The sequence below is a fragment of the Rousettus aegyptiacus genome, unplaced genomic scaffold (genome assembly GCF_014176215.1).
Source record: "Rousettus aegyptiacus isolate mRouAeg1 unplaced genomic scaffold, mRouAeg1.p scaffold_m13_p_3, whole genome shotgun sequence".
NCBI lineage: Eukaryota > Metazoa > Chordata > Mammalia > Chiroptera > Pteropodidae > Rousettus > Rousettus aegyptiacus.
Genome location: NW_023416306.1, coordinates 17,479,459 through 17,495,933, shown reverse-complemented (window position 1 = coordinate 17,495,933; position 16,475 = coordinate 17,479,459). Strand labels below are relative to the sequence as shown.

The window sequence follows — 16,475 nt, the reverse complement described above, 5'->3', positions numbered from 1 at the left end:
GAACTAAAGCCATACTCCAGGCTCAAGGTCCATCAGTACTATTTCTGGTGAAGTTTCTCTTAGAAGCCCCTTTCCTCATAGGATGACCAAGAAAGGATTACTAAACATATTTTAAAGTTAAATACTATTACAAGTTCCTCATCCTGTGGAAAACTTCCCCCCACAAAAAAAAAAAAAAAAAAAAAAAAAAACTGGATTGGGTGAAACAGACAGACAATATACAAAAATAGAAAAACCAATAAGAACAAAATTTGCCACCTTAGTAATCAAAGAAATACAAATTAAAATAACCGAGTTTTGCTTTTTGCTAATCAGATTGGGACAGATTTTTAAAAATAGCTACATTAAAAGCCGGCGGCATAATTTTTTTAATTCACTCTTAATTTGTTGCTATTATCTCACATTATGGACTTTCCATCTTCAATTCAACGTGGATTAAGCTTCACATGATTTATTACAAAGAGCAATAAACATTTTATAATAACTGAAAAGGCAAAGAAATGCAAAATATTAAGTGTCTAAACGGAATGCAGGGTAGCCTCAGTATGTTTTTCACTCTGGTCGCACGGCGCGGCTCGGGGGCGGGTGGGGGGGGACCTGGGGTTGGGTGGTACGTGCTGACCGGTGGATGAGCCCCAGGCCGCTCGGAGTGGGACGCGCCGTGGGGACCACAACTCCCAGGCGCCCGCGCGCGCCTGTCTCGCCCAGACCACGTGACCGCGCGGCCCGAGTTGCGATCGAGGCGGCGGCGGGACGGACTCAGAGTCTGGAGATCCGAGTGAGCGGACTCGGCCCTGGCGCCCACTCAGAGCACTCACCATGGAGGTGAGTCCGGGCGCCGCCGAGAGAAGCGGACGCCGGTTTGGTAGCCAGGGCGGGGCCCCTCGAGCAGCAGTCCCCGGCACCCCGAGGTGACCCCTGCCCCTGGCGGAGGACTGGTGAGGGGGTGTGTTGGCATCGTCAACAGCGGGAACAGGGTTGAGGGGACACGAGAGAGAGAGCTGGCGGTGGCTCTGGGGTTTGCTTTTTATTTGTCCCTTTTGCTGGGTGTCAGTCCGGCTCAACGAGCAGGTACTGGGCGCCTGCGGTGGCGCAGCTGAGACTGGGAGCTCGATGGATGAAGACAGGCGAATCCGGGAGTTTCCTTGCCCTGGGCGTAGTGGCTTGGGGAGATTCCGGGAAGGCTTCCAACAAAGAGGGGAAGCCCTGGTGCATGGGCGCTCACACACCGGGCACACACACATCCCGGGCGGGTTCCCTGTCTTGGGAAATTCATGGTCTGATTCTTTTGAGAGGAAAAACCCGACCCATCTACTTTCCATCCTCCCCACACTTGGGTTAGAAATAGCGTTTCAGATACACTGTTTTTCTCGGTCGGGTTCATCCGGGCTGGAGAGAATGACAGCTTGCAGAACCCTGGTCTTCGAAGAAATCATAACTTCCTTCATCCCATGAAGTATATCGTAGGCTTAGGATGCAGGAAGGCAATACAGGTCATTTAGTCAAACGCCCTCCCCACCTCCTGACGGCCTTCTAAAAAGGGAAATAGATGGGAAGGGCTTGTGAAAAGTTAGGCAGTCTCTGGCAGAACACGGACGTTCAGCTCCTCCTCAACTCTTTGGTTTATAAACGAGGGAGCTTTTCTCAATGTGTAAGTAACCCCAAATGAGAATAAAGAAGAAAACATATCAAGATGTCTCTCTTCTTCACCACAACCCTTCCCTACTCTGGGTGGGGCCCTGAATACCACACAGATAAGTTAAACTCAGCTGCTGGAGGCTGAAATTCATCCTAAATTAGAGCCCTGCCCCTTGCATATCTGACCACAGGGCCCTTTAATTGAACACTGCAGCCCCAAGTCAGTATGTTTATGTGAATCTCTCCAGTGAAAGACCAGAGTAGGTGAGGCTTTGTCCCTCTTGGGTTCCTCACCTCCCAGCGAGATAGAACCAGACCCTTTGGGTGGACACTTCCAACTTGGAACATACTGGATTGTCCACCTTCCCCTGGCTATCTCCTGCTCCTCCTGTTTTAGATGTCCTAGCCATCTCTCTGTCTGGGTTAGGTGTCTCAGAGGGCCTTATCCCCAGCACCACCCCGGAAGCCTCCCTTGTGCCTTCTTTTTGCTAGCCACGTACATCCTGTTGCAATGATCTGTTCACTTCCCTCTCCCCTAATAGACCTCTAGCTACATGAGGGCCAAGGACTTGTCTCACTCATCTCTGTATCTCCGGCATCTACACCCCTAGCACAACAGTAGTAAATGTTTGTTGGTTGAATTAATTTTACTGTTCTGTGAGTGTTCAGTCACGTCTACAGCAAAAACACTTTGGGGTACCCGAGATAGCTGGCCTAGGCCCAAAGATAGAAGGAACCCAGCCTCCTCTCTGATTACTTGGGATATTCCAATCATGCTGACCACCTGACTGAATGAACTTAGAGAAGGGATAACAGTGCTGCATCTCCTCCCATCCCCACCGCAGAGCTGGTGCCTGGCATTCCCACTGAAGCTGAATGAGTGTGACTCCAGCATAAATGGAGTTCCACAGAATTATTTAGACCTGTTTGTTTTTGCATATCTTTTGTGAACATTCTGTTGTGTCAACAAATACTCTCTGAAATCTTAATGAGGGGTGGATATCTCTGCATAGTAGGACTCAAAATGATGGTTATTTTTGCTACTATTTCAGCTTTTTCCATTGAACAAGTACCACTTTCACATGAGGGGAATAAAATGATAGTTTATAAATTCTTCAACCTGATTTTTAAAAGACCTGGGTTTCCATTTTCTTCTTATGAGGCCTTGAACAAATCCCTTCCCCTCTTGGGACTCATTGTCACCTGGATATGAGATAGGTGTAGAGAGGAGCCAGAATTGGACCAGGTCAGTGTTTTTCACACTGAGTTTTAGTAGAGCTGGGACCTCTTTCCCTGCTACACCCAGAGTCCTGTGTTTTATATAGCAAAGTTATAGGGAAGATTTTATTTGCCAGTGTTCCCTGAAAGAAATGTTTAAAACCAGGGGACCAAAAACTCTGAGGAAATGAATAAAATAGATCTTAAAGTTCTCATCACAAGAAAAAAAAAAAGTGTAACTGTATCACCAGTGATGGATGTTAATTAGACTTATTGTGGTGATTATTTCATTATATATACATACATCATTAAGTATACCTGAAACCAACATAATGTTACATGTCAATTATATTATCTCAAAAAAAAAAAAAAAAAGAAAGAAAAAGAATTCTAGCTCCGACATTTGAAGATTCTAATTGGCCATTGTCTTAGAAGGCAAAGGCTTCCACTAGCTTATCCCAACTCAGCAAGGATCTCCTTGACTGGGTCAGCTCTGACAGTGTTTACAGAGCTGCTTCTGCTGGCCGAGGTCTCACCTGGTGACTAGAGGGGAACTTCTGTTCCCTGAAGGGGTGAACTAACTGATTGATCCATCTGGTTTTAATCTTGCCAAACATGGTCATGAAGCCTGTTGTGGCCATTTGTAATTGCCATCTAGTTCCCATCTCATAGCACAGGCAGCATAGTGTACTAGAATGCAACCAGGTTGGCATCCAGCTAGACCCAGATTTGAATCCCAGCTCTGTCATCTTAATAGCTTTGCAAATTTAAAGCAAATTACTTAACTTTTCTAAGTGTAGTTTACCCATTTTTCCTCCCTGTGTGATGGGCTTAATGGTCCGCATCACACAGAAAACTTGTGAAATGTGTGAAAGATGCTTGAAACCACCTCGAACTCAGGATGGACTAAGTGCTTTTTGAGAGGAGCATTTAGACAGGCACTGCATGTTCATTGCTTCTAACTTCATTCTTTCTATAGGGCTGTGAGCTCATTAAGATATTAACCTTTGTCCATAATTTCAGACACAGAATTGGGCTCAGCAAATGTTTAGTGAATAAGTGAACAGTTGTGGAGCACACATTGAAGACAATTGTCCCAGGGCCCCTCCATGACACACACTACTGGAAAAGAATGGCTGGGGCCCAGGGGGTAAAAAGAGGCAATTGTTCCTCAATCTAGTTGTGTCCCCATTGGGTTTGAAGGGCATGGAGGGGACATCTCAGCATGACCTGAGAGCACACTGTGACCTGGCTGGTTCAGTGAGAGTGGCCACCCCCCATACTTCACTTCTTCCTGGAGCAGGGCCAGCTCAATTACAGCTCTGCTGCTTACTCGCTGTGGGGCGTTGATCAAGTCCCTGCCCTGTCTGGCTTCATTTGGCCCTGATGACCACTAATGGCCCTTTCAGCACTTAAGTCCAGTGACCCCATTTTTCTGGGTCTTTAGAGGAAGCTGCTGGAGGGTGTTAGGGACCATAGCTTCCACTGCCCTAAGCCCCCTGTAACACAAGATTTCCTTCTCTTTTAGATGCATTTCATCTTCTCAGATAAGGTGGTGCTGCTGTTTGATTTCTGGAGTGTCCACAGTCCTGCAGGTAAGAATCTGGAAGCCTTGTAGCTCCAGGCAGTGGGGAACTTGGGTTCTCTTTATTGGTATGTCCTGTGGACATTTAAGTGAGCTTGACCCCTCCTGCATAAACATTGAACAGGAACTTTGCGTTTATAATTCCATTTGCAACCACTGCCCTTCAGATTGCAAAGGACTCCGGTATCTTACTGATCCTCGCAAAGGCCCAGAGAGAGGCTAGGGATGCAGCTTTTCCCTCTATTACGGGGGGGTAGTAACTGAAGCCCACAGAAGGGAAGAGATTTGTCCAGGGTAACACAGTAAGGAGTAAGTGTCAGAGCTAGAACTAGATTAAGGCCACCTGTTGCCTCCTATCACCTCCTTCATCCAGAGTTCACTGTCCAGCATTAGCTCAGAAGCCCAGAGCAGCTGCTGTGGCCTTGAACTTGAAGTAAGACACCAATTTTAAAGAGAAAGGTATTCCTTTGACTTGAAAAAGCAGAGTTGGGCACTAATTCATGATGGACTCATGTTTCAACTTAAATCACTGCATCTCAAAAATACACTGGAAATGCCCATCACTACAGGTGCTGATCAAATAAATTATGGTCATCCCTATATTGGGTTACCATTCTGGTTATCTATTATGGAGTTAACCTAGTGGCTTAAAACAACAGCTGTCATTTTATAATTCTTTCTCAAGGTTCTGAGCTGACTGGGCTCAGCTAAGCAGTCTTCACTCAGACGTCTCACATGCAGGTATAGTCAGTGGCTAGAACTGGAGTCATCTTGAAGAATTCCTCACTTTCATGTCTACATGATTGATGCTCGTTATTAGCTAGAACCTCAGCGGGGGGTTGTTTGCTGAACACCTACATATGGTGTCTCCTGTGGCCTGGGCTTCCTGTGGATGGGTGGCTGGGTTCCAAGAGTGATTAAGTATCCCAAGAGAACAAGTGGGAAGTGTACGGGATTTTTAAGACCTAGCCTTGGAAGTCACAGAGCGTCATTTCCACCTTTATTGGCTGAGGCAGTCACAAAAGCTTTTTCAGGTTAAAGGGGAGGGAACATGAACCTCACCACTTGATGGCAAGAATGTTGACATTGTAAGAGCATATGGGATGGGATATAGTGAGGTGGCCCTATTTGGAAAATAAAATCTACACATACTGTGAAGCCAGAGAAATAAGGTAGATGTGTGAACTAAGGGGAACTCATGTATGAGGTACAGTTGGATGACATCCTCAGATGCAGAAGAGTATGCACAGATAGGATGCTGTCACTCAGACAAATAAAGGCTTATATATACATTGAGTATCCCTAGAAGACTATACAGGGAATTGCTGACAGAGGCTGCTCTGGGGAGGGGAACTGGGGTTTGAGAGACCGGGCTGGGAAGAAGACTTACTTTCCACTGTATACCTTTTTGAACTGTTTGATTTGCACCATGTGCACACAATTGCCTGTGGTTTTATATTTTAAAAACCCACTTCTTTTATAGATGATTTCTTTCTGGGAGCCCAATAAAATACTATATAACTGCACCATTTAGTATCCCTCTGCCTGTAAAATAAAAGTGGCAGTTGGCCATTAATTTTGCACAGCGGCTCGAGTAAGTGCTTAATGTTTTCTGAAAAATAACTTTTTTTTTTCATTATTATAAAAGTCATACAGAGTAGAAACTTTGGAAAATTCGGCGAGAAGAAAATAAATATCTTCTGTATCTGAATTTGCTTAATTATGACTTGTTTGCTATATCTCCTTCCTTTCAGACTTTTTTGTGTACATACACATAAACAGGACCTTGCTATACATGCTCTTTCCTTAAGAAGTCACACCAGAGATTTGTGCCACCTGCTGCTGGGGACCATAGTATTTGGCTTCTGGCTTTTCCGGGCAGTTACTCTTCCTGATCTCAAAGCCACCCTCCAGTCGGCCAACCCTGCCAGGAAAGGGCTGGGTGGGGAGACAGTGAAGATGTGAGAGGTAGATGGAATGGATCAAGAGGGAATGGATGGATATTGCTGTTCTGCCACCTGTGCCACATCCCAAGGGAAGCTGCTTGAAGGGGGCATTGCTTGCCTGGCCAGGTCTCTGCAACACAGCTTCCTTTGACAGGCATGGCCCTTTCGGTGTTGGTGGTCCTTCTTCTGGCTGTGTTGTATGAAAGCCTCAAGTTTGGCAAAGCCAAGCTCCTCCACCAGGCCCTGGTGAGCATGCCCACCTTCACCAGCCAGCAGCTCATTGAGGAGACAGACCAAGATTCTTCAAGTTCAGAGTCACTCCCAGTCAGCAGCACCCGCACCCGCACCCGTCTCAGGTAACAGGCACAGGGTGTGGGGAATAGGCAGAGTTCTCACATTTACCCTGAGAGGTAGGCTAGGCTGAGAGGGCATTAACCCCACTTCACAGAAGGTTAACTGAAGCCCATGGAAGGATCAGGACTTGCTAAAGTTAGTAAGTAGCGAGGTGAACTTGAGCTCAGGTCTCCTGATGCCCAGCCCAGAGCTTGGCCTTATGAACAGCCACTTGGGAAGATGAGATCTTTACAACTCTGGTGCAGGCCTGTCTAGCAACAGAGGTGTCTACCCAACCCTCCCCTAAATCTCAGATCACTAAAGCTCCCCAACCCAGGATGGGATCTGCAGCTGTCCCTACACAAATGGAAAGAACTGCTGTCAGCAATGTTTCCAACTTGGTTGGAGAGCAGCCTCTTTTTTCCTTCCCATTCTGGTAAAGCAGCCATTTGGGGTCCCAATTGTGCCCTCTTTCCAACTCTCTGTATAACCAGCCTGTCTGCTCCTCACATGTGTGTCTCAAATACTCACAACCACCCTGCAAGGGAAGTATTCTTATTCCTCTTTTACTGATGAAGAAATTTAAGTTCAGAGAAGTTAAGACATTTGCACTAAGACACAGTAAGCAGCAGAAATAGAAACTGATCTGTCACCCAAGTCCATGTTCTTCCCATTGTAATACTGCCTCCCACAGTAGATTTAAGGGAAAAAAAATCTGCCTAATGATTTTGTATTATCCTTTATCAGACACAGCTTACTATCTTATGTTCTCATTTTGCCTAGGATGCCAGGAAGCTCAGAGCTCAATGTGGTGAAGTGATTATTATCCTAAGCTCCTTGTACAAGCCCCTCTTCCCTATCAGTGGGTCTCATGTCTTTTAAAAAAGAAATCTCCTGGGTTAAGCAAACAGATTATAAATAAGCTGGTTCTGAAACTCAGCTGTTGTTCTTACTTCCTGACACCAACTCCTAGCTTTCAGCTTGTTACCAACATTAACTTGCCTCTCTTTATCTAGGTGGTTTTCGTATCACTTTGGCCAGTCTCTAATCCATGTCGCTCAGGTGGTCATTGGCTACTTCATGATGTTGGCTGTAATGTCCTACAACACTTGGATTTTCCTCGGTGTGGTCCTGGGCTCGGCCGTGGGCTACTACCTAGCCTACCCACTTCTCAGCCTTGTTTAGCTCATGTGGGCTATACAGGCACTGAGGGCTAGAGGAAGCTGGGGTTCCTTCTTCCAGACATTGTACTTCCAGCCCCGCAACATCTTTTTCTTCTGATGGCTATTCTTCACCTCACTACCAGCTCCTGGAAACTTTCAGCTGAAGCTAACACTTGCTTCCTGGAGTTCAGAGGCCATGGCAGCTACTTCTCCTCAGACAGCCCACCCAGGCCCAATTTTATGCTTTAGAAGGCTGCTGTGACCAGTGGGAGAATGGAGAGAACAGAATCTGAGGGTAGGATTGCTGAGCCTATGACGACTTAACTGTGTGACTCAAAACTTCATTTCCAAAGATCTTCAAGACAGGGAGATGGGTTCTGGGTGAAGGGCACAGACTCTAGATACCTTTTGCTCTCCTGATTTTTGCTTATCTAGAAGAGCATCTTCCACTGGACTGCCTGACCTCTTCTGTCCTTGGGGGACAGAGACCACCACACTGGCTCCTTTTTCTCATTTTCTGCTTTTGGAACACATGAAGATTGTCTCTTTCATGGATCATGTTGACAAACTAAGATTTTTTTCATTCTTTCCCATTGAACTCCTGGTTGGCAATTTTGCATATTAATATAAAAATTTTAATGAAATTAGTTCATTTTATTCATGATGGATGGTAGCCATCTACTGAGACCTGTTTCCCTTTTTGAGGAGAGAGGAAGTGACAGTAGATTAAAGGCAGAGAAGCAGCACCGTTATCCAGGCTCCTCTGAAGGAGTGAACTCCTCCCATCAGCCGGCACGAGGAAGACAGTCTAATGGCTGTAGGTGTCTTAGAGCTCTTTGTGGCCTTACTGCCTCCTTTTATCCCGATCCTTTTATGCAGAACAGAGAATTGCATTGAGTAATATTCAACACTTAATGTCTTCTATTTATTACTGTTCACCTATTGCAAACATAATTCATTCACTTAAAATATTGAGTATGCCATGGGGGATAGTGATTGAAGATGCAATAAACAGTCAAACCAAAGCATTACATTTGTAGAGTCAGACAAGACTCTCCAGATATTTGAACCTCTTCACTTTACAGAAAAAGAAACAAAAGACCCAGGGAGAAAAAAAAAACAAACTACTGCTGTGTATTGTAATCTCTGCGCTTAAGTACCTCACAGGCTAGCTGAAAGATGGTCTTAAGCTTTGGGAATTAAAGAAATATTTTAATAAATATATATATTTTTAAACAGTGTGCGACCATTCTTCTGTTTACCCTTATTCACACAGCAAGCCCTTCAAACAACTGTAACCCTTCTAACAACTGCAGGAGCTAAGCAGGGCAAATGGAGCCGGCAATGCTGGCTGTTGAGCTGGCTGTCTAAAGATTGAGTCTGTCCATCTGCTATGAAGATGACAACTCTGTGGTCAGGGAAACCCCAGCCCTGAAACACTGCTCGCAGGCAGACACCCACAATACCAGCCTAGTCAAGAGACATTCTTTTGTTCATGTAACAAATATTGATCGGGTGCCATGAGAAAAATAACTCAAAGAGACTATAAATACCTGTGTTGGCACAATTATTAACACCCTCTCTCTCTGAGGGTAGAAGCAAAAATATATCAAAACCATGTTTTAATTTACAATAACAAGTAACTCTTAGTATGTGATGCCTTCGGGGTTGACCAGTACACTCTCCCCACATATGCAGGGAATTGGAAAGCTGCTTAATGTCACAACAGGTGTAAGATTTCAAATGTCCAGTACAGTTGCTGAGGGAGCCTCATGCATCCATTTATATGTCCTGACCAGCTAAGGCTCCCTCCCCTGGGGAATCACTGAGATCTCCAGGGGTGTGCTACAACCTCTTTAGTTTGATACAGTCTCTACATATGTAATACGTTCAAGGCTTTTATGATAGAGGGCTTTTTTTTAAAAAAAAAAACAAAAAAAACAAAAAACCCAAAAACCATGCCCTACACAGACTGAGCACACGGTAAGATTCAGTAGGCATTTCAACATTCTTCAAAGCCAAATCACAAAGGCTGGTATTTTCTCTAGTTAAATTTTTAAAAATTGAATACCTATGTAGTGCTGATTATTTGCCGGGCAGTGTTCTAAGCATTGTATAGTTTTAGCTCAATCTTCACAAGGTAGAAAGTATTTCTGTCCTTGTCTCGGAGATGAAGAAGCTGAGGCACAAAAGTTAAAGTCACCCTAATAAGTGGCAGAGCCAGGGAGCCTGGCTGCCTTTCTAAATGGGGGTAACTGTCTTTTGCAATGGTTGCTGGAGATGAAAGTCTGTGTAAAATGCTCAACCAAACTGCCTACTTGTTAAACTAACAAAGTTTAGTAAATGGTAGTTCTTACTGCCTCCTGACCCCACATATGGGAGACAGGCCCAAAACTGTCATCACAAAAGATGATGTCAGGCCAAATAAAGAGGAATTCAGGTTCCCATCTTATAAACATTTCAAACCTGGAACATTTTTTATTAAAATTATTCTACTTTCTGAAGACTGGATGCATGGTCTTTGGAAGACCCTAGAAGATGACCACAAATATTTTCTCACTACTGTTTTCTTCATTAGTCCTGGCCCTGAGTTCAGAGGGAATGGAACTTGCTCTCAAAGTGGAGAATCTTTTAGGTACCATGATGAATGACAATGTTTTGTAGGGACCTTCCCATCTCGTCATGGCTTTCTGGGGTGTAGAACCAAGCCTGCTGAGTAACAGAACAAGAATACCGGTCCTCAGATAACCATGATGCCCTAAGCTTTAATGCAGCTGGGATAAGCTGGGACAGCAAGAACGGTGACTTTCTTTGAAAGCCTAAAGTTCCAAGGTTAGGTACCAAGGGGAATATGTCACATTTTATGCATGTTAACAGGCCCAGATGTTACCACCCCTACCTTTAGATTCCCAGAGAGGAGCTAGACAGCCCTTAGAACCAAGTTTAATTTCTCCCCGAGACCTCGAGTCAGGGTTCATTAGAAACATTTATTTTAGTTTCAAAGATTTAAGGCAGAGAAAACATGTATAACAGGACTGCAGGCAAGGCTGTTAACTGGGGTTTAGATAGTATAATCCACACCCTAGGTTCCACTAGACCCTCACCCCAGGTGATAGGTCCTATTGCTGGGCCACAGTTGAGCAACAGGAGACGATAAAGGAGGGTTCCCCACAACCATCTGAGAGCTCGTGAAGAGAATAAAAGGCTTGGAAGAGGGCAGGATTCTTGTAAGTGATTGGCTGAAGGGGAACCTACCAGCCCTTCCTCCAAGTGAGACTCTGAGGCAGAAACGTGGTCAGATGTTGACATCCCCTATGGATTGAAGACAGGCCCACAATCCTCTTCACCTGGCCAGGTGTGGGGGGGGGGGGGCCAGAAGTTGGCTAACTCAGATATATGAACTATTGTCCTCAGAATGCTCACCTTCACCTCTCCCTGTGGCTCACCTAGACCCAGGGTTGACTGTGCAAAATCATGCTTAGGGAAGGTTCAGTCGAGAAACCTTTGTATCAGTTTCCTGGGTCTTCATCCCAGCCAGTCAATGTCGTCATCATCATCATCTCCAAAAAGCGGTGCTGGGGGCGGGCGTCCCTTCATGCTCTGACAAAACAGGAAACAGTAGTCAGTCCTCACTTGTTCCTGTACCAAATGGACTTCCCACCTATGTAAGGTGAAGTGAGCCGACATCGGCTCCAACTCCAGGTTGGAAAGGAAGTGGCTGGTTAGGGTTTTACTGAAAAGAATAACTCTGAGGCCAGCAAACCTAGATTTCCACATAAAGCAGAAACAGGCAAGCAGAGAAAGGAAGCAATTTTTAACACAGAGACAAGAAGACCAACTTTGTTTAGCTAGTTTTGTCATTTATTGTGAAACACATGTATTGATTTGACAGGCTTCTTCTCATGCGGTAACTTACATATTTTGTCTGGGAAAAGAACGGTTGAAGGGGAGAGATGGGAGTAGAAGAGAAAAAAACAGAAGTAGATTGAGCAGCTCTATGGAAAGAGGATGCAGGAGGATGAAGGGTGGAAGGGAAGAATACAATCACATTTGAAAAAACGCTGTGGCCTAAGGTGGCCTGGCTGGCTCTGAACATGGCCTCAACCTTTGAGAGAGTCAAATGTAGAGGTCTGGCCACATTACCAAGTGGAGAATCCCAAGAACACAGGGCAACAACCTCCCCTATCCCTGATCTTACTGGCTCCTCCCTCACTCCTTCCAACCACGTAGGGGGTGAAGAGGGATTAATGAGCCATGGAAGAGACTCTCTCTGCTTTTCATGACTTGAACTCCTGGCCTTTTTCTTCTGGATTGGCAGGGAACAGGTCCCATGGGGATAGTAGGGACTGACACAAGAGACAGGCACACACTGAATACCTTCTGCTCTGGGAAGCTACTCTGGCTCAGGATCTGACTTCCCCGGGGCAGCCAAAGGGAAAAAAGTATGCTGTAGTTAGAGGTCTCTGGGCTAATCCCATCCCCACCACCAACAAACAGACCTGTACCTCTCTCTGGGCATCAATCAAGTGATCTCTAAATTCTGACAGTACAAGATTTTAATGTGGCACACAGTTGTTTTGTTCCAGCTAAAGCTCTGGCTCTATATTTACCAGTTGTATAAGTTTGGACAAGCTATATAACCTTGGACATATTACTTAATCTTCCTGAGACTCAGTCCTCTTTTCTATAAAATGGAATAAAAGTGCTTACCTCATTGGGTTATAGAGGATTAAATGAGAATGTCTGTGAACTAGTTTTCAGAGCACCCAAGTATTAGAAGTTAACTTGATGGTATTAGTACTAATACTAATAATAAACTGCTTATTATATAGTTGGAATAAAAAAAAATCCAACTATATTTAGGGTAGTCACTGGACTGCATTTCTCCAAAGAAATGCAGGGAAGAAGGAAGGGTTCTTGCACATGGGAGCAGGATCCAAACTCTGTCACAGCAATTTTATCAAGGTTTGGGCAAAAGACAAAACCTACCCTGGTTGATGCATTAAGGGAGAGAACTTACCCTCATTCACCTCATATTTCTGACCTTGGGATAGACTGAGCCTGAAGTTGATGTATGTTCTCCACCAACATTTCACTCTAGTGAAATTCCCATCATAGCAGTCAAAATGTCCTAGTGATGGCCAAAAATGCTTTACTTTAGCACACTGGAGACAATGAATGCAAGAATCAGGGCTCTGATTCAAGCTCTATCAGCAACTCACCTTCCTGGCCTTCACTCTGGAGTGTTGTAAAACAAGGCTATGCCATTAGTACTTAACCCATTTCCAGTGCAGGGGTGCTACGAGGACATAACAAGGAAGCACGCTGGAAAGCAGGCTGAGGAAGCAGAAAGTGCTCAGAAAAAGGTGGTCCTAGTACAAGTTTGAGAGTTTAGTCCTAGCTCTGTCATTAACTCACTCTGTGGCTTTAGTAAATCATGCTCCTGAGCCTCAGTTTGTCTCTGAATATGATGCCAGATAAGACAATCTCCCAAGTGCTTTCCAATTCTAAAACATAAATAATATCCTAGCCAATTTGAGGAAACCTGAGGCTTCAGCATTATAATGTAGAACTGGTCCAGCTTTCTTCACTTAAAATTATAATCATTCCTGCATAGAGAGAGGTTGCGGTCCCTTTTTAAGAATAAAGTGGTATCTGACCATCCCCACTATGCTTACAGAGCTGCCCCCTGCCAGCCCCAAGCCTGCTCCCACAGGGCCCTGCACACAGAGCCCAGGGAGTGGGCCACCAACAGAGTCCATTTCTCTTCTCGGAGACAGCGGGGAAGGGCCCCCAGGTAGTGGAGTGAGGATGTAGCAGTGCCTGGGATCTCCTTACCACCTCATCTTCATCCTCCTCCTCAGACTGCACCTTGGGCTTTGGAATTTTCAGAGTTGCCCCTTTAAACAGTTCATCTTCTTCATCCCCAGAGAGACTGAAAGAAAAATCGAGTCACAGAAAATGCTATTTCTACTCCAAGCCACAATGCCCACAGGTTCTGGGATAAGAATCCAACAGCTTTAACCACCCAGGAATTCTTCCCATCTCCACATGGCCCTCCTAGCATTCCTGGCTCCCTCCATAACCTACAGTCAGAGATCCCCTATATAGTTTTCTAGCATCAGGTTAATACCCCTCTCCTCCTAATTACCATGCCGCCTTTTAGTTCTTTAACTGTGTCACGTCCCCTCCAATCGCAGGCCTTTCCATGTGCTGCCTTCTACAATATCTTCTTCTCACTCCTGGCATGGAAGTCCCCTTTCCATTCTTCAGGTCTCAGTTTAAATGTTACATTCTCAGAATCCTTCCCTAACCACTCTATCAAACGTAAAATAACTCCCCTTCATTCTCTATCATATATTCTAGGTTTTTTTTTTTTAGTACTTACTATACTTTTATACTTTTATAAGAGTCCCCACTAGACTGTAAGCTTAACTCAAGAACCAAATATGCCTTGCCTATTATACCTACCACAGAGCCTTTTACATACTGGGTATCACTGAATAAAGACATGAATGAATGAGTGAATAAGTGAACTAGTCAGTCAGTCTCTGATGGATGAGTTGCCAGCCCTGGAAAAAAGAGACAACCTCTATATTCAACCACCTTGTCCCTGAAACTGTGCTCAAGGGGACTTACCTGGAATGCTGAGAACAGTGCTTGGGTCCAAGTGCTGCTCCTGTACCTGTAGAACCTGCCTCTGTGCTCAACAGCTCCTTGGAGGGACCAGTGGAGCTAGCGACATCTTCACCATTCTTGAGCTCTGGAGACTGAGGCTCTCCGCCTGGACTTTTGGGCCCAAAGCCCAGTGGGTCCCCCATTTTAGAATCTGAAGTCAGGGACAGTCTAATGGTGCTTTCTTGCTCCTCAACACAGATATTCTCTAATGGGCTGGCAGCAAGTGTCTCCTCACACTCAGAGTCCACCGTTATAGGGCCTGGAGGCTTAGGGGGAATTGAAGTCGGGGGCTTCAGAGCTCTTTGGGAGGGGATGCGAGCCACTTTAGGTGGGAAGGAATCATCTTTTATTTCTGAGAGTGTCTCTGCTTCTGCGAGTTCCCCGACCCTTCTCTGTATGTCATCCTGAAGGGCGGGGAGGACCTGAGGAGGCAAAGGGTCAGCTTCCTTGACTACCTGCTCCAATGGCACCATGGGGGACTCTTGCCTCTCCCTACTCAGGGGTGTGTGAGATGGTTCCGGACTGGCCAAGACTGATTGCTCCTGGGAAGGTCTCTGAGGTTGCTCTTCTTCCTTTTCCTCTTCTTCACTGCTGCTCTCTTCCTCTTCTCCCTCATGTTGGTTTAACAGCTGAAGAGTCACCATCTGTTCAAAAGCCAAGGAGGAGGAGATGATCATCAAGAGGAAATCAGCAGGCACCCCTAGTTCTTTGGTTCTTAGTAACACAACTGGTCATCTAGGTCAAATGACTTTGCTTCTTCCTCTCATGGGAGGCTTCCCATCTCTGTCCAAATAAGAGTCATTCCAGGCATCTGAATTACTGATGAACAGTATTAAATAATTTTTTATTCATGATTCCTTCGAAGGTACTTAAGCAACAAGATACCCATTTCGGTGAAACAATCAACAGCTGGCTATACCTTGATGGTATTCATGATGGTCCCCAGAATGATCCTGCCATTGTAAGATTCCTCCAGCTCAAACTCTCCTCGCAAGGACTGAAACACCCGGTTCATGATCTTCTTGACCTGTGTGAAGATGTGAGGAGAGAAAAACAGTGTCAAAAGGTATGCTTCTAAAATCAAGTGATTAAGGAATGCATGTCAATTCTAGAAATGGGTTTGGAAGGCTAAAATGAAGTCCCCTTAGAATTGTACAGAGGGATACAACTGATCATGAACTCGGACGTGGAGAGGACAATGTAAAATAATGAGCTGCACTTGATGGAAGGGCTATCAAGGACAGGTAAATGGTAGCATGTGCACTGAGACTGCTTAAAGACTGTTTGTTGTTGCCTCCCTCCCACAGTGGCCACCACTAAAGCTGCTCTGGGCTACTAGGATTGGTGGCTAGCAGATGCTGGGCATGCTCCTCCACCCTCACTCTTCTCCTGTGATTTATAGGCACTGCCCGTATCTCCCAAAACCTCAGGATAGGGCCCTTTGGGTTTGCCACCAAAGTGACAAGTTCCAAAGGGTTAATTTTTACTTCAGAAAGGCAGGTGGAACATCCTTAAAGATAGGGAAAAAAGCTAGCAAAAATTGACCATATTCTTCCTGAATGCCCGATAGAACATGGTTTGCTTCTTCAAATTACCAGCTTACCTTCTCTGATGGGTCAGTAGCAGTAGCTTCAACCCCAGACATCTGGGACTTATTTTTGTCCAGGTCCTTGATGTGCTGTTCATTTTGCTCTGTCAGGGCTGTAACTTGGGCCTGGAGAGCTAAACACTGCAAAACGAACACACTATGGCTGTGGGCCCGAGAACCTGAACTACCTACCAGGTGGAAGTCAGGAAACCCAGCAGGGGAACCGTCCTAAGCATCAGAGGTTAACCTCGCGCAGGTCTGCTGGTGTCCACACCCTCCACCCCACCCCTGGGTGGCTGGCTGACTCAGGGTATCTATTTCCCCAT

The 16,475-nt window shown here is 45.3% G+C and overlaps 2 protein-coding genes across 6 annotated transcripts in view; one reads left to right on the top strand and one right to left on the bottom strand.

Moving 5' to 3' along the window:
* The first annotated feature begins 711 nt into the window (after positions 1–711).
* On the top strand, positions 712–9,121 carry SLC31A2 (solute carrier family 31 member 2). Of its 3 annotated transcripts, none has more exons than XM_016126243.2 (4): positions 712–825; positions 4,385–4,451; positions 6,542–6,743; positions 7,737–9,121. In XM_016126243.2, exons 1-4 carry the CDS (start codon positions 820–822, stop codon positions 7,903–7,905), a joined length of 444 nt encoding a protein of 147 aa, XP_015981729.1. In that variant the 5' UTR covers positions 712–819; the 3' UTR covers positions 7,906–9,121. The 3 variants fall into 3 exon arrangements, with proteins under 3 accessions (XP_015981729.1, XP_015981730.1, XP_015981732.1); XM_016126244.2 differs by lacking the exon at positions 712–825 and adding an exon at positions 834–938; XM_016126246.2 differs by lacking the exon at positions 712–825 and having other exon boundaries at positions 6,196–6,743.
* Positions 9,122–10,850: 1,729 nt separating this feature from the next.
* FKBP15 (FKBP prolyl isomerase family member 15) overlaps positions 10,851–16,475 on the bottom strand; it is a 47,469-nt gene continuing 41,844 nt past the window's right edge. For 2 of the 3 annotated variants that reach the window (XM_016126230.2, XM_016126231.2), the window contains 5 exons: positions 16,165–16,290; positions 15,481–15,588; positions 14,523–15,205; positions 13,722–13,818; positions 10,851–11,483 (listed from right to left, as the gene is read on the bottom strand). In XM_016126230.2, the coding sequence (XP_015981716.2) occupies positions 11,409–11,483; positions 13,722–13,818; positions 14,523–15,205; positions 15,481–15,588; positions 16,165–16,290 (1,089 nt within the window). In that variant the 3' untranslated portion in view covers positions 10,851–11,408. The remainder of the gene's footprint in view (positions 11,484–13,721; positions 13,819–14,522; positions 15,206–15,480; positions 15,589–16,164; positions 16,291–16,475) is intronic. The other variant, XR_001594588.2, reaches the window with a different exon arrangement.